The sequence below is a fragment of the Pseudorasbora parva genome, chromosome 23, assembly GCF_024679245.1.
Source record: "Pseudorasbora parva isolate DD20220531a chromosome 23, ASM2467924v1, whole genome shotgun sequence".
Lineage (NCBI taxonomy): Eukaryota > Metazoa > Chordata > Actinopteri > Cypriniformes > Gobionidae > Pseudorasbora > Pseudorasbora parva.
The window spans coordinates 5,170,248-5,194,502 of NC_090194.1; the positions used below are offsets into that span (position 1 = coordinate 5,170,248).

A 24,255-nucleotide genomic window follows, 5' to 3' on the forward strand; every position below is an offset into this window, starting at 1 on the left:
TGTCTTCCTTTCAGGATCGTTTAGGTTTGTAGAGTAATAATGCCAAGGGCATACATAGATTGTGGCCTTAAGTGGTTTCCTTCTGCAATAATAAACAATATTCCATGAAACAAAAATCCTCCAAAGCAGAAAGCAAACTAAAAGACTCAAAATAATCAGGTCACTTTGTGTTTTACTTCAGGTTATCTTTATACCAACACATAGCAAGAAAATGTTATATTCAAAACATAAGCACTACTGTTACAGATTTACAATACTACAACTAGAAAAGGCTAGAACTAAGTTGTACAGAAAAAATCGCGCATGGAAGGGCACTAATGCATGTCTGCTCAACTAATACAAAATAAGACGAAAAATGTCAAATAGTATGAGTGTGCAATGTCGTGGAATGTATACGCCAAAACTCATTTCGGCGTGCATATGATACGCACTTTATGGCGTATATATGACACGCTCTCTTAGGGTAGTGGGGTGGGGGGTTCGTATGTATAATATGCCATAAATTGCGTATCATATGCACGCAAAAAACAGCGTATCATATAAACGCCAAAATGAGTTTTGGCGTATACATTCCACGACATTGCACACTCGTACTCGATCTTGAGTTTCTAACTTATATGACTGAAGCAGTTCATGAAGAAAAGCGTGTCCTACGATGTTTTCGACATTTTGGAGCGCTGTACAGAATGGTCGGCGTATGTTATCAAAGTACAACGAGAAGATTGCTAGAACACACAGAGCATTTCACTCGCAAAATGTTGCAGGCCGATCAGTATGCGCAGCGCCGACAATGATGGACCGTGCTATCCGTGGGTGCTCGGCCAGGGATCGAGCCCCGGCGTCACACAAGAAAAATAAAATTAAGAGCAATTAATTCATTCGATTAACATCTGCTTTCTCATTTGAATGACATTTCAAAACACCAGAATTAACTCGTAGTTACGGGGTGAAAGATATAAACGGTCTTATAAAGGTTGGAAGCCCTAAAGATACTTAACGTTATGCCAAATGAGAAGAAATAACTATCCAAGTCCAGTGAGTTAAAAAATGACACATAATGTTAATGCTGCTACATTATTACAAAATTAATACAACGAAATTAAGTCACTTACGTAAATCTCATCCTCCATTAACGAATTTAGTGTGTTAGTGGGGGTTATTCAGTTATGTTAAACTGAATGGCGGATCAAAAGCGCGCTAAATTTAAACTGAGGTAAAAAAAAAAAACGCTAAGAGTTAACCCTTAAAGACCTAGAACATTTTTGGGGCGCCTGATGTGCCTCTACTTTTCTTTGTTTTTCTCCCCCATTCTAGCAGTTAGCATCAAGTGCTATATATTATTTTAAACAGGAGAACCTGAAGTTTCCATCTAGCTCATTTGATGTCCCAATTTTACATTTATTTATTCTGAGAATGGATTCAATTAATATAATTTCAAGAAAAATGGCAGCAAAAATGTGATGTTTTTACTGTGAACTCGAACAGAACTTCATGAAGTTTGGATTTTTTCCTTTAGAAAGTTAGACTTGGTTGTTTTACACTTCCAGATGAAATTTTGTCTACATGTAACAATCCCTCAGCAAGTTATAGCCATTTATTATAACATTATTCTAGGCGTTTCTAGGTTTTTGAGTGAAAACAGGTGTATTTTATTGACTGATAATGTGTCCTAAAAAGTTCAAGTAATAAAGTAAATAGAAAGATTGTTATATAATAACAACACTGAAACAAACATTTTTCTTCAGAGAAATATATTATAATTTGGGCATGAAAAACAAACGCAAACAATACATCAAGTTGTGACAAGAAACCGTGAAATAAAATATACTGAGGCTACTTTTACATGTGGGCGGCTATTTTCATAAACGGACATTTCAACTTTTCTGCACATAATCTTCTCAAACACAAATTGAGGAAAATATAAGAGTGAAAATGTGTAAAAACACAAACTACATACAAATAGAGAAATATACTGACTGTGTGCTGTGATCTGAGCGAGAGCGCTTTGCACGCGTTTATTACTGTTTGGTTTCATGATACATGCAAATTCACACCCACGTTCATTTTTCAGAGAAACGTGATTCGTGGTTCAAAAGACCAAACACTGTGTTTATTGGTTGAGTTGATGAAAGTTTCAACGAATCTGGGCACAGGGGGGTGGGACTAATAAAAAAAAAAATTCTGTTTGGCTCAGGGGAACAACCCACGTGTGTTTCTTGGACAAATCAATGCTGCATATTTTGATGACGCATCCACGCTGACTATGGAGCCTCTGAATGATCAATCGCGAAACATATTATACCTATGGAAAGGGGAGATTCTCCTCTTTACTGTGCAGTTTACAGCATACAGATTGGATCAGCGATTAAAAAGTTATTAAACATTTTGGAACGATAGTTATTTTTAGTCAATGCTGCATATTTTAATGACGCATCCACGCTGACTATGGAGCCTCTGAATGATCAATCGCGAAACATATTATACCTATGGAAAGCGGAGATTCTCCTCTTTACTGTGCAGTTTACAGCATACAGATTGGATTAGCGGTTAAAAAGTTATTAAACATTTTAGAACGATAGTTATTTTTAGCCGCGGGCGGCTGTCTCGGTCTTTAAGGGTTAAGTCATCCACATCGGTTACGTTACTCATTATACAAGCTCATTAATAAATCACAAGTTGATAAGATAATAATACTATACTATACCTTGTCCTTGTAACCGTTGTGTGTGCAGGGAAATCCATAAAGATGGAGAGACCGAAGGATGAGCTGGGAAATTTAAAATGCTCTGCACATGCGCAGATGTTGATTGTTAACACCCAAAGGAAACACTGAGCTTTATCACCCAAAGGAAACACTGTGCTTTAACACTAAACAAGTGATAAAGCATATAATATTTGTAAATTAACACCAGATTTTATCACTAGATGCCCAACACCAGGTTTTTATCCCTCAGTAATTTGCTGTGTAGTTCTGTCGCTGTTTAAACTGCACTGTCTCAAATAGTCTCAAACGAATTTAATACGGCTTTCTAACAAAATGATGTGCGGGGGGGGGGGGGGGGGGGGGGGGCATGTGCTGTCTAAGTCCACAGTATAAGCAATCGCTCCACTCTAATTCTAATTATTCCAACATAATTAAACATTAAACACTATTAAACAATATAAAGTCTCCCCCTTATCTAATTTTGCCCAAAAAACACATAAAATAACACTTAAGTTGAAAATTTTGCTCTTTTCGTCAAGTCCCACGCAAAGCATGCTGGGAACAGTTTCAGTAAAAATCATGTTCGAGTACTTGATTGGTTCACATTAACCCCAAATAATCTAATCTAGTAGATTGCACATTTAAGAGAATTACATTAATTGAAAGCATGAAATCGAAGAGAAACAAAATGTTGTTGCGTAGATTGCAAATAATAAGATTACGTAAATTGGACAATGTGTGTTTTCCTTTTTTTCAGTGATCTTTGTGTGGGAACTCAGCTTGAAGTGTGTCTTTATCTTAAAACAAGCCAACTGTTAACTGTTAAAGATTGCATTCATTGCACACGTGCACCAAACCGACAGCCCGGTATCCAAACGGTTCGGTACATATTATTTTTAAATAATCTTTCATCAAAATAACTTTCCATCCCTACTTGCAGTGACATCTCTTCTCTGATGATTCTCTGGTCACTTACATGACATCACAACCATCCAATGATTCGTTCAATTCCTGAGTGACAAAATAAAGTCTGTGACATCACCCATAGAAACTGAAGAGCAGTTCTGAATCGTTAAGTGGGGTCGAGCTGACCGTTGCCATCTTGGCAACATGTGTCAATCCCGTATAACTGACAATGGGCAAAGAGGCGGGACGTGGGCGGAGCTGAGGTGACGTGATGACTAACAGACAGCAGACAGCTATCCATCTGTCCAACAAGTGGCCACGCCCTTAATTATGCAGAATTTTAAGGCTTTATATAATGTAAACAAATACATTATAAAAAAATTCACCCACTCACAGTTGTCATGAAGGGCAAAATTAGCCGTATAGACCAAAACCACAATTTGTACTAGACTGTAAACACGTTTTTTTCTGCTGTAAAATTGGACATTTTAACATGGGGCTCAGTGAGATTCTGCTCCTTCTGGAGTCTGTCCCTAGTGGCCAGTCGATTATTTGCAGTTTAAGTTACTTCCGTATTGGCTTCAAGAGAAACTGGGGAAGGTTGTCGCTTGGTACCACCTTACATTTTGTCCTATTCTTGAAGCCGTTTTAAATCGGATATACTTTACAGCCAGATGATGCAGTTACGTCCATAGACATAATATACGTAGACACCTCATGACGTGCTGGAGCGTGATCCAGCATCGCCGCCCTATTGGTTGGGTCTCTCCACTCAACGCTAGCATTCAGAGTCAATCGGAGTCAACGGAGAGCGAGCAATTATGCCCGTATTTTGTGCAGCTTACGGTTGCAATAACGCAATATTGATACCAGATCGCATGGGATTACATTTCACAAGTAAGATTGAACAATAATTTAGGTTATTTTACAATTTATACATCGTTATCATTTCATTCTTGTGTCATTTGTGGTGTCTGTATTTCACAAAGAAAGGCTGCACCACATCGCAAAATTAACTACCCTGGAGTTACAGAGTGCAAGCATACGCAAGAAGCTGTGCAAAACAGTTCTTTTTAAAGGATTTTAGCTCCCCAGTTGCAAGCCTGACAGGGTAATGTAAGATGCTGGAATGACCTGGAATTATAACGTTTACTTTAGGCCTTTAAAAAATAATAATTCTGAGCTGGTATATATATGTATATTACAGTATATATGGGAGCTTGTATGTATATGTGTTACAGAAGGTGAGTGAGTGTGTGTGTGTGTGTGTGTGTGTGTGTGTGTGTGTGTGTGTGTGTGTGTGTGTGTGTGTGTGTGAGAGAGAGAGAGAAATAAATTCAAGTAAAAAAATCAAACTTGTAACTTGTTTCTTTATTAAAATATAAGATGCATAAATTTATACATTTATCAATATGCCTGTGTGTGTGTAAGAGAAATAAATTCAAATGAACAATCAAACGTGTTTCTTTATTAAAATATAAAATTCATTCATTTATACATTTATCAATATGTCATAGTCTACCATGTCTTAGTTAAAGCTCGTAATACAAAGTCTTTCTACATGAAAGCAGAATTTTTCAATGTGTGACAGCGTCCTTTATCATAACTAAGTCTCTGCAGTTTGTAGCAAACCAAACCGTGTGAAAATCCGGTAAAAACTCGGGGAGTTATGATCATTGTAGTTGAGAATACATCTTGCTCAGTAGAAATAAATGCGGGGGGCGGCGCATTGGGGACCCATCCAAGATGGCGCCGCGCTGATACGTCCGCTTCAATAGGCAGCGTCAGTCTATGAGGCGTCTACGTATATTATATCTATGGTTACGTCATCTGCCAGCAGAGGCCATGATAGCCAGCTAAACCTTGACCCCTTGAATGCACATAATATTTTAAGCCAAAATCGTGGCTTCAGCTGTCAAACTGCCCTATTAATAATAACACACTAATAAACTAAAAAAACATTCTCAGCTTTCTGAATATATAGTTTGTTAATTGGTTTCAGAGGTTTTTTAAAGTCTAATTATATTGAAATTGACATGCTCTTACCTGGAGGGTCATGTAAGGCCCTTCATCAGTTCCAGTAAATGAATATTAAGAAGAAAAAAAGAAAAAACAGCCAGAGCTTATGACCATTAAACATAGCTAATCAATGTTATTACCCTAAACATGAAGAGACCTTGAAGTCTTCCCCTCAGGCCATTCATTTAGGAGGGTCAGAGAGTTATTCATATGGAACAGCTTTGAATGGACAAAGACAAAAGATGAATCTTTTACTGTTATAAGCCAGTTTGTTTCTCTCAAAAAGAAAGCAACACTCTAGTGGAATTAATGCCCATGCAAGACCACTTTGTTCTGATAGGACAACCTCTTAATTTTGGATTAAAATATAGGACACAGTAATCATTAGGTATATAAGTGCATTTTCTCTCTTGTTATTGGTTAAAGATTGGATGTTATTTTTGCAAATTTTTGAATAAGTGAAAGATGTATTATATATCACAGATACTAATTAAAATATAACTTGATATTAGGGTGGTTTGTCACTGCATTGGGTTCATTTTAAAATTCAGTGTGACTGTGAGTGTCAGTTTCTTCCTCAGAACCTCTCTGTCTACTGACAAGGTGGGGAATAAACTGGGGTGACACTGCTGACAACAGACTTTTATTAGTTGTGAGGTGTTTGTGATTAGATGCATTTATAAAACAATTGTGCAGATGTGGAGCAGATCTGAACAGTGTGCCTCATTTTAAAAGATTTTCTTATATAGGAAAACTGATTTAAATCAAACTCATGAGTTATCTGCCAATAAGTCAGATATGAAAATTGTCCATTCATATTTGTCCAATAGGCATAGCCTATGTATGGTTATACCTGCAATTTGGTACTTTTTGAGCTTTGAAACTTGTAAAATAAAATAGGTTTCTAGTATTTAAAGTGTCTTTGTTTAATAAATTGCTTATGCATATTTTTAAAAGGTTGTACAGGGTCTACCACAAGGACATGTATTTTTATTATTTTCAGAAATAATTTACAGAAGTATTTTGCTCTCCACAGCACAACTGTAATATTGTGAAATATTATTACATTTTAAAATAACTTTTTCTTTTTTAATATATTCTGAAATGTAATTTATTCCTGTGATGGCAAAGCTGAATTTTCAGCATCATTACTCCAGTCCTGTTGGGTTTGGGCGGGGAGGGTGGATTTGGGGAATGGGGCCGAAATAACCACCCGTGCAGCCGGGCTGGATATCGATGAACATCTATCTATTGACGATAGCCAGAGATTAAAAGCATCACACAGTAGCGATATTAAAGTTGTAATTTCCAATTAATGTAGCTAAGCCTGATAATAAATAGGATAATAATAATGATAATAAAAGATTAGACTAGGCTACTCCCCACTCCTCATTGGACATGCTTTAAAAACATTTAGGTCTGTTTTTTATAGCCTTATAATTCATATAGGCTATTTCTGAACAAGTCATCGATGAAAATTCAAAACGCGTTATTTCAAGCACACACTTTAAAAACCAACCTTTTTATAATACGAAATAGCCTACATTTCTTGTCTTTTTTCACTGTGTGGCACAAAAGGAATATTATGGAAATAAATTAAGACACTTGGCCTACCGTTATCAGTTGAAGAAGATGCATCTCTCGTCGTCTCTGAGGGAATGCTTCGTTAATGCAGCGTGATGAAAGCAGTTCATACTTTTATTTTCTGTAATGAATTGACTGAGATTAAGTTAAAGACTTCTTCACCAACAACTCTTACGCATAATTTGCTTCTGTGGTAAGTAGGCCTACCTTTACTCCAATACATTTAGCATAGTTGAGGTTTATTTGTAGACTAGCTATATGGGGTCTTTTACTTCAACTCGAGTACAATTCTAATAAAAAATGCGTAGTTTCCAAGCACGCTCTCTCTCTCTCTCTTTGTCCTGAGCGATGTCCTATACACAAATGAATCACTCTTTTGAATCAATTCTGTTCAAAAAGTAGGAAAATTGGTTCGCGAATCCGTTTGAATTTAGTTTCCTGCGTGCACTGAATCACCGAGAGCGTTAGAAAACAAAACGAATGTGCAAGTTTGCCAGTGTTGCACATGCAGTCTGTGAACGATTCCACAGGTAGGCCTATCCACCTAACGTTAATTTTGTTGTCATTCCATACAGGTAGGCTAATACATTTTACAACCAAACAAATTGTCGCACTAATTGTAGCCACATTACCAGGTTTCCCCCCCTTTTTTCTGGTCATTGTTTGTTCAGATTTTCAGTAGCGGTCATGAGCGTGAGCACATGTGAGTTTTCCCTATTTTATTTCTTCGGGTCAGATAGTGGCTAACTTTAATGCAAAACTCTGAAGGTTCACTTTATTTTTACACTGTCTAATAATCCAAATGTAGCTGTACAGCCTATGCTAAAGCAAAGGACATGCAATGATATGGGCTTACCTGTAGATGAAATGCCAGAAATAATGCTGGACTCTTCTGTATGATCCGTAATTAGTAATGAGCTATACCGGAAACTTGAAAATCGATAATTATTTGCATGAAGTTTATTTACTTCATTTTAGGCACAATATGTAATTTTCGCAACTATAGGGCTAGAAAATGCCTTGATTTTGCAGAATCATTGGAGTTGCTGTCTTAAAGGTATCATGAACTGGCTTTTTAAATTTGTTATTTTTTTTTCTGAGGTCAACTTATGATGTCTGTGTGTGTTTTACATTCAAAAACATCAAAACTAATAAGTAATAGGCTATTTTCTACACTTGTTTTGAGGCTCTCTTCTGAATGCTGGGTTCTGATGGGCATGAAGCACTGGAGACTTGGAAGTTACGCCCATGGCTAGGATTGGATAAGATTTGCATATTTAATGAGCTTCAGCTCAGCTGTCAGCTCAGTGACATGAAAGAGGAGAGAATGAGGAAGAATTGGCAACCAGAATGATTATATCGATCACAGGGCTCGTAAATGTCTTTATCAAACAAACATAATGTTTTTTTTTTTTTTTTATGAACACGCAATTGATTGGACTGTTATTTTTATATTACACATAGCATGCAAGATCGGACGATATTAGCGTGAACCGTGCGTGCACACATACACGTTCGGTGCATGCCGCCCAGATGTCATCTCAAGAGAGAGAGAGAGAGAGAAAAGAAGAACAAGAACGGAATATAGAGTCCAGCGTGCTAAAGGTATGCTCTGTTAGACACGTGCACATAAGCAAAACAATCTATAACAATGCAGTGCTATTAGATATAAAAACATGTTTTACTCACATGGTGTGTTGCACCATTCCTGTCGGATCCAAATCCAGCGTCGACCAGAGATTTGTTTACAAACGATCCCGCAGTGAACTGAAGTGAACACCATGCTTCCCCATGTGAGCTGGAACTCCATTAAAAATAAAGTTCAACCCCTCATTCCCAATATTAGGATCAGAAGGAAGCTTATGCAGCGACTGTGTTCTTCCACAACCAGAAATAGCGCAATATCTTAATCTTCCTCAGCATGAAATTGTTGTTGACCAGCTAGCACGAGCCCTCCATGAGTCGGTGGGCGGGGCTACTGGATTAGACGCGCTGTAGATTCTGTAGAGGCGGTGTTTCGTTACGCACTGACGTCAGTATGAAGCACAGGATAGTTTGCTGAGCCTGGTGTCTATCAGAGCTTTTCTTTGACTAACAAGGAAGATTTCAGCTCTGAAACTTAGAGGATATTCTTATATTACAAGGACCTTTTATATTTCAAAAGCTCAAGGGAAAGTTGATTCCTCAATTCATCACCCCTTTAACCTCTACAGCCGGTGGAAAAAAATCTGACAGGGTTCAGGCAGAAATCATATTCATGGATGAGCTAATGTATTAAAGATTTATTAACATTACTATGAAGTAGGGTGGGGCTGAATAAGGCTGCTGGAGCTGTGTGTGCATATACTTTCAGTTTAGAATTAGCGCCAAATCGGGGATTGCTTTAATTTTGTTATTCATTAGCCTATTATTCTTAAAGGGTTACTTCACCGCTTTCATATTAAACTATGTTATTCCCTTAACTAAGACGAATTGATACATACCTCTCTCGTCTCAGTGTGTGCACTAATCGCTCTGACGCGCTATGTCATTCTGGTAGCATTTAGCTTAGCCCACTAAGCCCAGTTTATTTACTATGGTACCAAACAGATTGCACATGTTTAAGTAAAACACAGGATAGAATACATACATTTTACTTGTTATTCATTTTTTTGTGTTATTTTTTCCCTTTGTTGCACTTTGAGATTCTTCGGAATGAAAAGTGCATTAAAAATAAAATCTATTATTATTATTATTAATATTTTTATTAACAAGTTTAACACTAGTCAGAGCAAGCTAACAACTTTGAATTAATTTGGTGCTGTATCTGGCTTTAAATAAACATCAACCATGCCTGTTCTGTCCTGTGGGAAGGCTATAATAGTGCTCACATCCACTGCACACCCTGGAAGTGTAACATTATCCATGATCTGTCGTTTTCACTTTATTGTCCTCACCTTCACAATACCCGCAGAGCTTCTGTTGACTCAGTGCAGGTCCACGTTAACACTGCCTGGCATTAAACATCGGCTGGTTATATGCAAATTTGGGAAGGCATAAATATGAATGATTCCGACTGTTACCTGAAAGTCGGTGTTATGTTGGGATTTACCCATTTTTCAGTTGTCTTTTTCCAAGAACAAGATTTACATATGAAGGAGGAAACAATGAACAATTGGAAAACAATTGAACATGATATGTTAGTTTCATGTAGGCCAGTGGCTCCCAAACATTTTGTAGCACGCACCCCTTTGTTGATACCTGTCAAGCACCCCCACCACCTTATTTTGGTTAAACATCACATTTTTAATAGTGATAACTAAATACAAATATTCTCTGTATATAAGAAAACATTAACATTTTAGTTTTAATATGTATACAGTATAGAGTTAGGGGAGTTCAGGGGCATGCTCCCCCGAGAAATTTTCTGATCTACATATGAGAATTTTAAGACGTTTGAAAGCCAAAAAAAAAGATGAGAAATAGCTTTAAAACTAAGCCAGTGGGCAGTAAATTATTTGTCAATTCCTGCTCTCTCTTCATCTCCATCACTCCTTATTTTGCCCTGTCTCTTCCCCTCCTAAAGCATTCAACAAAACATAGGGTATATTTATAGTTAGAATAGTTTTTATTAATCACTTTCTAAGACAATTTCTAAGATTTAAAATATATTTTTTTTTACTATATGTACACATTGATTATTAATCTCATGCATTATATGAAGAAAACATATTCATTAATGTTTCTTGTCCTCTCACATTGACAGTATAGCTAATTTTCACATTAAATTAAACAAAGGTTTATTAGTTTGCCAGATTATTTTTTATCGGTAGTTTAACATTTCAATTCTAAAACAGCTGCCAAATATGAAATGTTTAGTTTAGCTACCACACCATCCTGGAGGAGGTCCATATTCCACAAGCAGGAATATAGTGGGGCCCCTTTAAGAGATGAACTGCTGGTATTTTGTGTGTGCCGAACTGTGCCGCGATTCATGTGAACAGTGTGAGAAACACGGACTCGAGTGCGCTCTTGTTCAGAAAAGTAACCTGCCTATTAGTTTTAGCCAATTGTAATGTATTTAGTTCAGTAAAACACATGTACTGTAAGCGGTGATGGTGTTAATGATTTACCTCAGATATGAGCGAGAGTGAGCTTGCAGCGAATCGCTCGGACTGCAGAGAATGTGCTCAGTGAAAAAAAAACACTTTTCTTTCGACCTAAAATGAAAAGAGCAGGGCTTTGACGCAGACGCTTGTAAAATGAAATGAAAATATGATTTATTATAATTTACTGCAGCTTGTAATGTAAAATTTGTATTTATCAATAATACTCTGACATGTGAATTTTATCTAAGGTAGATCCGTAAAAAGAGATTTTTTTTCTGCCATTACAAACATTTTCTTGCGCGCCCCGGTGGTCAGTCTGCGCACCCAGTTTGGGAACCGCTGCTGTAGGCTACAGAACTCGATTATTCAACAATGCCAAGGTAAATACGTCCGAAGAAGGACGGTGGTTTGTGGCCTATACTAGACCTGCGTCGTTTTAACTTTTCCCCTAATCAGAGGGTGGTTCAAAATGCTTACACTGAAGTCTATTATTGCCCAAGTTCGTGTAGGCAACTGATTCATTTCGATAGACCTGAAGGATGCTTATTTTCATATTCAGGTCGTCCGGCGACACATGAAGTTCCTCAGGTTTGCCTTTGAGGGGAAGGTCTTTCAGTACAAAGTACTCCCCTTTGTAGGGCTGCACAATATATCGCATTTTACATGAAAAAATTCTTATCGCGATTTGGCTTATCGTGATTATCAAATCGCAAAGGCTGCGATTATCTTTTATGTGCAGTTTGTCAGTGTAGGACGGCTCTGTAATCAGTAGTAAATGCTGTTCCATCTAAAAGCACTGCGAGTTTGAGTTGCTTATAACATGCATTTGAACAAGCAACACGAGTCAAACATCGTTCCAAACATGAGAAGCATTTAGTCATGTTTAATGAAAGCGTTTTAATATGTTTATTCAGCTCACCGATAGTATGATGTTCATAGCTATAGCGATTTCCGTGAATGATGTGAGCTATTGTACTTCTGCGGGATATACTTGGAGTACCCTGCGTGAGAGCGCCCTCTGGCTTGCGGGGCAGCGTTTACTACTTATCACAGCCGTGCTGCTCTAAGAAGCTGTGCATGCAATTATCGCAGCCTGTGCCAAAATGATTTTATTGTGATTTATCGTGCAGCCCTACCCCTTTGGTCTTACTCTAGCGCCAAGAACATTTACAAAGTGTATGGACGCTGCGCTGGCCCCGCTGAGGCTCCAGGGTGTCCGTATACTGAATTATCTGGAAGATTGGCTCCTTCTGGCTCAGTCCAGGGAGCTGCCGAACTGCCACAGGGACATTGTGCTTCGCCATGTCTCTTGGCCTATGAGTGAACACCGACAAAAGTGTTCTCCAACCATCCCAGCAGACCATCTTTTTAGGGGTCACAAGGTTATTATCGGTTTGCATTTTTAAAATAGGTTTTATTTTATTATACATTTAAATTGTGCTATTTCAGTTAAGTTTTAGTTAGTTTTGCTAGTTTTAGTAAAGTTTTTTTTGTGTGAACACATTTCTATTTACTTTTTATATATTTAGTTTCAGTTTTATTAATTATAATAGAGTTAACAGAACAAATAATTATTTTTAATTTCAGCATAGTTTAATGTTTGCACAGATTAGAGTTAACTCTTATGCAGACATCTTAATAATAATAAAAATGGTCTAATGTTGTAACTCAGCGTGTCACAGCACATCACTTTAGATCACTTCACGCGCATAACGGCATAAAAAGACATTCTCCTTAACAGATTTTCCACCACAGTAAAGAGATTATTAATTATTATTATTATGAAAATTCATATTTGCTAATTATTATTTTATTGCTGTTAGGTTTTCAGTAACTGTTGTTAGTTTTTTTTTGTTTTTCAATTAAGCTATGATGATTTTTTTTTTTATTTCAGTTGACAAAAATGTTTTTTTGACTAATAGTCTCAGTTTCAGGTTTTGTTAACGAGAATAACCTTGGTCACACACAGACATTGTTCTGTGTCCTGGTTAAAATAGCTTATTTCTCTGAATTTAAACATTTGTGAAAACATTTGGGATAAAATAGCCCTACACGAGTCAACTAAATATATAATTCCAGTGGTTTTTGTATATTGTAATCCAACAATCTTACATATTGTACCTTTAATAATTTTAAGGGAACAGGTTACCTTGATTATTAAATCAACTAATCACATTTTTTTCAAGTAACTTACTTCTCAAGTGTGGCTATCTACCCACCTCTGAAAATAATGATGTCTGTGATGATAACCTGATACATGCACATGATAACCTGACATGTTTGTGACAAATTGCAGTTTTTTTTATGACTTTCTAAAACTGATTTACTAGATTTTTTTTTTTTTTTTTTCTGATTTACTAGAATGATTCGGACTTTCCAACGCTACTGATTAAACAGCAGCGGGTCAAACGTTACCACAGCGACGGGTTTCACCCTAAGAAGAGGGCGTGTCGCTGGAGGCGGGACAGGGGCGGGGCTTTGCGCTCAACTCTCCAGTGTGAATTTGCACTGAATCTCCACTGCTCGTCCAGACTCCAGACTTCACCTGCGCGCTCCGCATAGAGCAACCCGCCTGATCCTTTCAACGCACTCAACCAGTGACTTCTCTCGTTACTATCCAACAACTTCAGACGCGCGTAGGCTATCTCTGAGATTCTCATCGGACTGTATAGAGGAGAGCCGGGGTTTTCTTTAAGGATGCAATCGGTTATCTGCCTTTTTGGTGCCTTCATAGCAGTCGCTGTGTTTCCTCCAGGTATGTCAGTTAATTTCTCATGAATAAAACAACAACTATAATATCTTGTTCTTTCCATGTAACATCGCTGCCGTAATCCAAGAATTTTGATGATCATGTTCGTTCCTATTGTGAGCATTCGACTTTTTTTGTACTTCCTTACATCAACATCAACAAGTGTTTATAGATAGCCGTTGCCTCGTTGGTAATCATTGCCAGGTCATATGTTACACTTTTCATTTCTCCCACGTTATGAACAAGGGGTCAGCTCTCCACCTGAAGAAGATTAAGCCATCTGTGCGCGCCTCGGACATTCACATTCATTCTTTTTTTTATTTTATCACCAGCAGTAGACTGTGCTAAAGCGTCCAAACTACAGGGATTCTCAGCACAGAACAGTGATTATGAAGTGTTTAAACTTTTAGTTGGGAAATGCGAGGCAATGCTTTTGATACGACGTGTTTATGTTTCTGCATCACACGCAGAAACATGCAGTGACATCACACATGCGCGTGTTTCTGAAATCCCCAGCATATGCGTCAGTCTCAAACAGAAACTAAACACGAACCTTAAAGGAACAATTCACCTTAAAATGAATTTCACCCGTGAGAATTTCCCAAAAATATCCTGGTCGGTCATTTCCATGGATTGACAGTGCCGCCCGATTTAACCGAAGCGTCAGAAATGACTTAACGGGAATTCACCCAAAAATTCTATCAGTTATTTACTCCACCTCAAACCTTGTTCCAAACCGTACATGTATATGCACCTGTATTCAACAGAAGAAAGACATTCATGATGACAGAATATAGATTTTTGGGTGAACTATCCCTTTTATGCCCTCGAACTAGTCCACAGTGTGCAATATTCCAAGTTATAAATAGGTTTCTGTGAGGAACAAACCGAAAGCAACTGTTGTCATCGGATCAGCGAGTCGAGTGAGAACTGGATCGGTTTGATTGATGAACGAATCATTCAGATGGGGTTGTGAATTGGATCACCTGTCTGATTCATTGAAAATATCTATAATACGATATTATCATAAAAAGCTATTGTATGTCGACAGAGGACTAGATATGATGTTTTTATTAGGCTACTTTTGTGGTGATTTTGCTTCATGTTTTTGCACCCAATAATTCCAGTCGCATAGGGAACAAATCGCAGTAGCCTATACATTCTTCCTTTGATTTTGTTTTTGCAAATTAAAAAGTCATACGTATTTTGATTATGATACAGAATTTTAATTTTGACATACACTATCCTTTTAATAAGCGACTGCATTATTGTGGGTTCGTGCATGGCAGTTGTCCAGCGTGCTCAAATTATTACAAGAGATGCGCGCGAACATCGCTGCCCGGCTTGTGAATCTTCTGTGCGTGCGCTGTGTGTGTGTGTGTGTGTGTGTGTGTGTTTGTGTGAGAGAGAGAGGGAGAGAGAGAGAGGGAGGGAGGGAGGAGGAGGAGGCTGCTTGCTCAAGAGAGGTTGCGGAGGTGGGGCAATTCAGTCATTTGACTGGTGTATGGTTTTGTCACAAGCTTATTTGCTCATCAAAAATGTTCTGACATGTATATGTCTTTATTCATTTCCATAAAAGAATCAATGAAAAGGCGTTAAAGTGATCATAACTTTGTGGCGGCTGCTATTGTATTGAATCATTATTCTTTCTGAAATGTTGCTCTTGAATAATAGCCCACTAAAGATGCTCTATCTATCTATCTATCTATCTATCTATCTATCTATCTATCTATCTATCTATCTATCTATCTATCTATCTATCTATCTGTCTGTCTGTCTGTCTGTCTGTCTGTCTGTCTGTCTGTCTGTCTGTCTGTCGATAAGTATTTATTTATTTAATTTCAAAATAGTTCATGGTACATACATTGGCTCTAATGGGTAGATGTCATAAATGTACATAGTACTGTACATGTATAAATTTGCTAATTAATGGCAAGACCTCACATTAATTGAAAGATGATGATCATTATTACACACACCCATACCGAAAACACACAACACATGAAGGAGATTCTAAAAATGTGTTATGTTTTTTTATAAGTGACTAAGACCGTTTGGAGCATGAGTGCGCAGTGTAGAACAAAACATCAAAATGTTGTTTAGTTATGTTTATCAAAAGCTTTATTTTACTTGTAAATGGAAAAACCCCACTATAAAAGCTCATAGGAAAATGAGTTAACCGGGGTAAAGGAGTTATCTGAGTTTTGTTCAGTATAAAATTAAGGAAGCTCCGTCACACAACAGGAAAATGACTTTGACATCATATGACATTTTCCAAAGTAACATTTTGTTTGTTAGCCTGTTTACTTCATTTTGTTTTACCGTGTGACACAGAATATGTTGTTGAAGGCAATGGGAATTCAACAGTGTGTTCAGGCTATTGTTTTGGTATCCTATGACATGCGTTGCGATGGGTGTGGCTTACGCTCCTTCCCTCAATGTTTCCTAGTGTATTTCCTCAGTGACAGAACATGACATCTCAAGATTTATCCTGAGATGTTAGGCATGTTAGTATATGTCTGCCCCCCCCCCCCCCCCCCCCCACACACACACACTCACACACACACACACAGACATTGCTTTAAGCTAAGTAGGCAGTTTCAAAGAGGTCTTTGGAAAAAAAAGGGGGGGTTTTGCTGTTGTGACCCTCTGGCTCTTTTTGGTTGTGTGTTGGAAAGGTCAGTTTCTCTGAAGTGCTGTCAGCAGGAGACAGATCACCTGTATGCAAACAGGTAAAGGAAAGCACCTCTGCGGTCTATGCGAGCTCAGTGGTTGAATCATGTGCTTTAGATGTATTTTTTTTATAGCATAAACCTGTTCTGTGCAGCCTACTGAGTACATTTAATTTGTCAATCATTAAATGACTCGGCTGACGAAACATTTCCTTATTCTAATTAAGAAGAATTTTTCCTCATTCTGAAAGCTATATGATTAAAGGGCTAGGACTGTGTGTGGACTGGATTTAGTAGCAAGCATGAAAATGTTTAATTCTCATCATAACTCATCACATTTTAATAAACATAAGGGGTTTGTTTAACATTAATTTGTAAAATGCACAAATGTCCTGTTAGGTCACAGGATTACTTCTAGGTTTACACATCAGTGATGTCACACTGAATGACGTTTGTCTATGAGGAGGAACTGAAACTCCCTCTGAACTCAAACACAGGCCTTTGTTTAGCGCGAGATGGAAAAACCTAATTACATTAAGGCTGACACTTAACCGCATCTACACCAGGAAATCCCACATCTGATCATTTAAGCATTCAAGCGAAAGATTCATGGCACCGTGGCCTGATGGGGGAATATTTTGTCTTTGTTTATTGTCAGGCAAGGGCGTGAGCTTATTAACATCAGTTCCACTTAGATATGAAACTGGAAAACACATGTAGTGAAAAGAGTTGCATTCATATTTGCATATTCATTTAGCTTAAGCCTAACTATGGAACCGCTTTCAGGAAGAACCAATGGGAGCATATGGTAAAAGCTAATTTTACAGCTTTAGGGCTTTGTTCATCTCAAATAATTAAAAGAGGAGAGAGAAAAAACAGAGCATAGGCTAAGTGAACAGTGTTTTATGTGCTAAGATGATTGTGGGTATTATGCTGAAATTATTGGATTTAGGTTCGGAGGAAACAGACAGTTGAGGTTTCAAAATGTGCTTTTGACCAACCATTTAAATGGGTTGAAGTGCTGAGGCCATTATTTCATCATTTATTCATATTTAAATCCCCTCCCGACCACTCACATGTATGCTCCATCACAGGCTTTTACAGTAAATTACTCAAGCCATGTGTCGGACCAAGCATCTGCTGTCCCATAAACACATGCACACACATACATTATCCCTCCCTCATAGGGGGTCTTTCTTGTCCATCCCCATTTACTAATGGATTAATCGGAGCATTGCTAAGAGGGAAGACCTGCTGTCTGCACCGCCCAAAATGGCCTCCTGAGACTTCACCCAGTCTTATCTACTCATCTGGTCCCACACCCCTCCTTTTTGCCACATAATCAAAGAGAATACTTACATTAGGTTTGTGTACGCAGTCTGACGGACTGTTAAAACCCCTTGCTTGTTGATAAAAGCCAGTTGGTGGTCTTAAGTGCCGCATCAAGGGAATATTGTTCTCTGTCTTTAATATTGTTATGCATATGTAGTGATGCACAGCAGGGAGACACAAGAGTGAAGCGTTTGAGATAAGCTTTAAATGTGAGCGCCAACTTTTGCGCGCTGTGCACAGCATAATTTTCACAGCAGCATTCCTATCTGCTACAAATATGCAAGTGCATTTAATTCAAGTTCTCCTGGTGGCTGCCTTGCTTTTCAAGGATGTGTGTTTTCATACCAATATACGTCATAGAACTGACTATGGGTGTTCAACTCACCGGTTGTCTCACAGATACAATGCTTTTCTTTCAATCAGAATACGGAAAGCTGATTAAACATGCCGACCGGGCTCATTTATCTGCATTTAATATTAATGATTCTTGCAGACTTAAGCGTCTGGTGGCCTGAGTGGGTGGACATTGGCAAACAGATCTTCTTGTCTTTTGAGTTTTTTTCCTTGAGTTTAATAGGATGGTTTAAGGAGCCATAACTGACTCTTTTGGGCCACTCTTGCTCATTTATGGGCCGGTAGTATAAATATATTGACATGGCAGTCAATGAAAGGTTCTAGACGTGGCTATCGATTATACAAGCATCCAATTATTTCTACACTGTTTTTTTTAACATGCGCTCTTTGGCGGTAACTCAAGAATACGGTTAGTCGTTCCACGGTGAGGCCACCCTGAGCTGTTCAATATAGTTTTAGCAGCAATTATGTGGCAGTTGGAGTGTTATTTATAAGTTTGCTTATAGCGCAAGAGTCATAAGTCACCCTTTCTTCGGGGTTGTCTTATCGATCAGTTCAGAGATCACGGTGTAGAGCCAATTTGAGTGCGTTTAGTGTTTGCGCACATGGCACGTTTTGATCCGAGATTTTAAGCCATACGTTTTTGAGGTCAATAATGCCCCCCAGAAAAGGATTTACATACATCAGACTGCTCGTTCACGTGTAGTGGTTAATGGTGGTCTGGCGGATATTATTTCTTCAATGTCAAATGTTTGTCCTGGCATTTAGATCCATCTACAAAAGGTTGCGAGTTGTAGCGGCCCTTAGCCCGTCTCCCTCCCACCAAATCACATTCTGTCAAATATCCATCTGAGGCTTTGAGCGCTTCAATTCAGGCTGACATTCAAAGCCACACAACCTTTCTAGCAGCCATGGAGACGCACGATAACCGGATTCCCATTCTGGGTCTGTCGCTTTGATGCTGTCTATGATGTGCAGATTGCATTTCTCCATGTGTGAGGAGACGTTCTTGCCTGCCACTCTCACCTCTTTAAGTGATGCTTTGAACCCAAAAGGGCATGACAGAGGAAGGCAAAGTTTTTTTTCTTTTTTTCCCCTCTTTTAAATCTGTTCCGGATAGAGTGAGAGAGGCGGATGGAAAGAAGGTTAGAGTGCCCATGAGCTCCATGTGTTAGGGACGGGATCTCCCAGAGCTGTCAGGGTGAATGAGGAAGCACTGATGCTGGTTAAATCTATTAAAGGTAATGTGGGGTGAACCGTGATCTTGACGGGTGGAGGCCCTATTCAGAGACATTCAGACCAAACAATGCGGGTGCAAGAAATGGTCTGAAAGAGCTTTAATTGCTCTTTTAGCAGGTTCACAATGCGCCTATTAGTTTGAAAGCATTTCTTTTTCAGATTCGAGCATTTAGGCTTGAATTACGCATGCCTTATACATTCCAATTACACTTTGTATTAGAATTTAAGAAAGTGGAATTAAAATGAATGGAAATTCACATAACTTTTAAACTTTGCTTTCAAGTTAAAGGGATAGTTCACCCCCAAATTAAATAATTTTATTACCCTAGACTTTCTTTATATGGACAACATTTTTTTCAAAATGCCTTCCTTTATGTTTCTCAGAAGAAAGTAATGTAGAATTAGAACAACATGAGGGTGAGTAATGTATTAGTGTGTGTGTGTGTGTGTGTGTGTGTGTGTGTGTGTGTGTGTGTGTGGCCTGGTAATTATGAGGATAAAATGTCCCTACAAAGATGGCAGTATCCAAAATCCTTGTCCTTGTGGGGACATTTGTTTCCCCATGAGGAAAACAGCTTATAAATTACGCAGTGATGTTTTTTTTTTAAATCTAAAAGTTCTGTGAGACGGGCAGGAGATAGAAAATGCAATGTGTGTGTGTGTGTGTGTGTGTGTGTGTGTGTTAGAGACCTGCACTGGACTATTTTCTCGCTGAATTTCTGACCATTATGGCCCGCTACCGCAACGTGTGTGTTCCACTCCAGCCCGTGTCCGCAATGTTTGCATAATTACTGCCGCCCCACCCGCAAACATTCTGTTACATTTTGTAGAGATTAATCAAATTACACCAACAGTAGGGCTTTGCTAAGCATTCAGAATAACATAAAAACTATTGTGTTTAATTAAACTGACAATTAGATTAAGTAATGCTAGCACCACAAATGACACAATATTAGGCCAGCTTTTTATTCGCCTTATGATACTCTATCAACTGTTAATTGTGCACAAAAACAGACTCAAACACACACACACACACACACACAATTAATAATAAAAATTGGTAACTCTGGTAACCTAACAAGGGACAATATTTAGTTACAAATTAATATATACAAAAGAAATTAATAACAAAAAAATAGGAAATATAAATACGATGATACACAGGTGTTTATATTAGCCTAGATAATTAATTTTGCTAATAGCAAAAAGAAAATAAGTGATACTAAAAAACATAACGTACAAAATAAACTGATACTAAAAAATAAAAACATACTCCCACTCGCAGCAAAGGTAAAACCGCACGCTTCTGTGAGGTTTGGGACTCACCGCCACAGGATCCCAATCCTAATGCAGCATTCTTGTGTGTGTGTGTGTGTGTGTGTGTGTGTGTGTGTGTGTGTGTGTGTGTGTGTGTGTGTGTGTGTCATACTTAATAAATGAACTAAAATAATTTCCTAGAATACATCACCTGTGTTGAATTTCTATGAGTTAGAATTTAGTAAAGTCCTCATGGCAAGCAGGCCTGAGAGCTTTGGGAATGGAGCGAGGCCGGTGGAGCCACAGACTTAAAACTTGCCACTTGCCACAGTTTTCTTTCTGTAATTCCAGGGTGAGACAGGGTGACATATGAACTCACACATGGTGTGAAAAAAAACAAGGTTTTACTTTACCTGTGGTCAAGGGAGTTTCTTAAAGGGATAGTCCACCCAAAACTTCTGGTATCATTTACTCACCCTCATGTCTTTCGCTTCTGGTAGTATAACGCTTCTGGTTTTGTGATTCACAGAAAAAAGAAACTCATACACTTTTGGAATGACATGAGTAAATTAAAATGAGTAAATTAAAAAAATGAGTAAATGAAAGAATTGTTAATTGTATTTATATAAGGGGCACTATGACACATCTTCTGAAAGAGTACTGGATCAGAGCACATGCGATGAAGTTGCAGAAACAAGCAATATCAAACCGAATCATATGCATATAAAGAAATGCAACCATCAATATTTAATAGCACATAAATCAAAATGGCCTAATTATACTGAATGAAATGTCAACTCAGGACAAGCTATATGAATGTGCAAGCATTAGGGCTGTTGAAGAACCTGATCTACTCCATCTGTGTTTTGATCATCATTCTGAATCTGATCCAGACATAGTCTTTGATGATTTTCTGAGCTTTTTGCTCAAAATGTTGCTTTTTTTAATGAAACTTACCCATATTCTAGTGTTTAAAAAGAATGCAGCTAGAATCACAGGGTTTGTTCTTTCTTTTGATATTTCATGTTTATATATTCATACAACAAAATATTCTGGGGGCCTTGACATTTTTATTAACGTGGTTAAAACCAGACCATTCTGTGTAGTAACTGAGTTATGGTCTGGCAAAGCTTCATAGGCAAACCATTTCCAAAGGGGCGTCACCAACGGACGTTGCTCAAATACCTTTGGGCGCTATTGGATAGCCCTAAAACCAATCAGAGCGACGCATGCAGAGGGCTCTCGCTAAAGGGGGTCGCACACCGGACACGAAGCTCAGTGCCGTGCCACGTCTTTAAAATTAGAACACATTATTTTCAATGAGTGTACGCACACCGGCGGCGGCATTCGGGCGCCTGCCTGCGGCGACTCAGGAAGTTTTTCAAAATCCTGCCGTGCCACAAAGCACCATTTCAAGGTTTTATATTAAATTTATAGAATATTTCCCATAAATCGTCAATGTACATACTGATTTCACCCTGTGCTACAAGATACACCCATCATGTTGCTTTTCTGTCAGAAGTTGATATTAAATTGAGCTTGTGCGTATATAATGAGCTTATCACCGGCGCTGAGCTTTGCGTCCGGTGTGTGACTCCCATTCGTTTAGCCACTAAAGGTGGTAAATTGCAAGCTGGTATATCAGACTTTTGCCGAATCCAGTCGGTAAGACAGCGATAACCACTTTGATAGATATGAAGGCTTCGAGTGTTGTTCTTTGCTCGGGTTTTGACGAAAAGGAAAAGTTTAAATCGCTTAAAACAGACACGATAGCTTATTCGAATAAGTGATGTTCCACGGCAGTTATCGTGTAAAGCCAGCCCCAACGTTTCTGATTGGTGCCTCGAGTTTGACAGATTAGAAATGGGTTTGAATGCGCTCTTTGCCAAACTACTTACAGAGCAAATCTAAATTTGCCGGTAGTTGTCTGGGTTTTCTCAGGCTACATTTTTTATAAAAATGATCAAAAATCCTAGCCTAGAACTCTAGACGCACCCTAGCGGCAGCAAATTTAATCTGCCCGCAAGTGTCGTCTAGGAACTCTCAATACCCTTCTGAGCTGTATTCCTCACAATCTGGACGGGCCAATCACGTCGTGTATAGAGTCGGTGTGCGGGGCCATGATGACGACGGCCGAGTTGCGTTTGCGTGCTTCTAGTAAACACAGAAACTGGCGAACGGCGGCGGTCTTTCGAATCAGCTTTGACCGCGACTCTGGAAGACTTGGAGTTAAGCTTTTCTCTGAGAAAAGAACAAAGAGCGGCACTGAAGTCATTCTTAAAAAGGGAAGATGTGTTCGGAGTTTAGCCGACCGGATACGGCGAATGTTTAATCTATCAACAAGCTCTGTTTCACCTTCATTGCTCTGGTTGGTGTAGCGCTATCCTATCGCGTGCAGAGGGAGTTTGAAAGACAACCGTTTATCCCGCCCCTCGGATTGAGCTGTCTATGGTGAGCTTCCAGACCAAACATCTTGATGTGGGTCTGGCTTGTCAGGCTACAAAAACCCTAGCGGTGGCAGGCAACTTTAAAGTGCAGTGGAAGGAAAAACGCAACCCTGTTTGAATTGGGGGGGAAAAAACTCCTACAGAAAGGAGCCATGCATAGTAGAGTTTCCACTGCAGAAGAGTCATTCGGTCAATATGTCATCTTTACTATGGATTTATCTGAGTACATAGCTCTAATGAAAAAGGTTCAAAAATGTTATTTCCACTAATAATTTACTGGCCTCCTCCCTCATGTTCACTTCCCGTTTTAGCACCTCCCACTAAATCAAGCTCAAAGGCTCTGAATTGTTGTCTGTATGCACCTAAGTTATAAATTACACTGGTTATGCGATTAAAAAGGTTTACTGGTGGGAGTGAAAGGGAGGATGAATGAATGAAGCTGCGGTTGGATGAGCGTACAATAAAAAAACCTTGAACCCAAATGTCAGAAAAGAAGTTCAAATGCAAGGCCATGTTGCCCAATAAAATAAGGCATAGGAATATCATTAAACAAAAGGGTTCCCAAAGATGCATGGCATATAGAATCAATTGCGACTTGATTTATTATTCCCTTTTCAAATTTCCAAAACAGCTTTGCCGCATGACTTTACATGCCATAGTCGGATAGCACCGGATTTTTGACAGGTTAAACATTCAGTAAACCTCATGGTGAAAATGATTAGGGCAGGCAGCCGACCCGCTCCACTCCCGAGAGGCAGGGGAAGAAGCATCCTCTCATGCGATAAATTAGTTCCAGCTCTCGCGGGCTGGAGGAGCTCCCTCGGAGCGCCGTGTTGTTTCAGCAAGCACCGTTCTAATGCGATTTTAAAAGGTTGAAAGTTGGAGTCGAGGTAAATGGTTGATT

The 24,255-nt window shown here is 38.6% G+C and overlaps 1 protein-coding gene across 3 annotated transcripts in view; it reads left to right on the forward strand.

The window, feature by feature from the left end:
* The first annotated feature begins 7,697 nt into the window (after nt 1-7,697).
* Nucleotides 7,698-24,255, forward strand: part of alcama (activated leukocyte cell adhesion molecule a) — a 95,547-nt gene continuing 78,989 nt past the window's right edge. Inside the window, exon 1 of one of the 3 annotated variants that reach the window (XM_067433879.1) lies at nt 7,698-7,743. In XM_067433879.1, coding sequence (XP_067289980.1) covers nt 7,719-7,743 — 25 coding nt within the window. In that variant the 5' untranslated portion in view covers nt 7,698-7,718. Of the gene's footprint in view, nt 7,744-13,691; nt 14,057-24,255 lie in introns of those variants that run through there. The other 2 variants (XM_067433877.1, XM_067433878.1) reach the window with 2 other exon arrangements.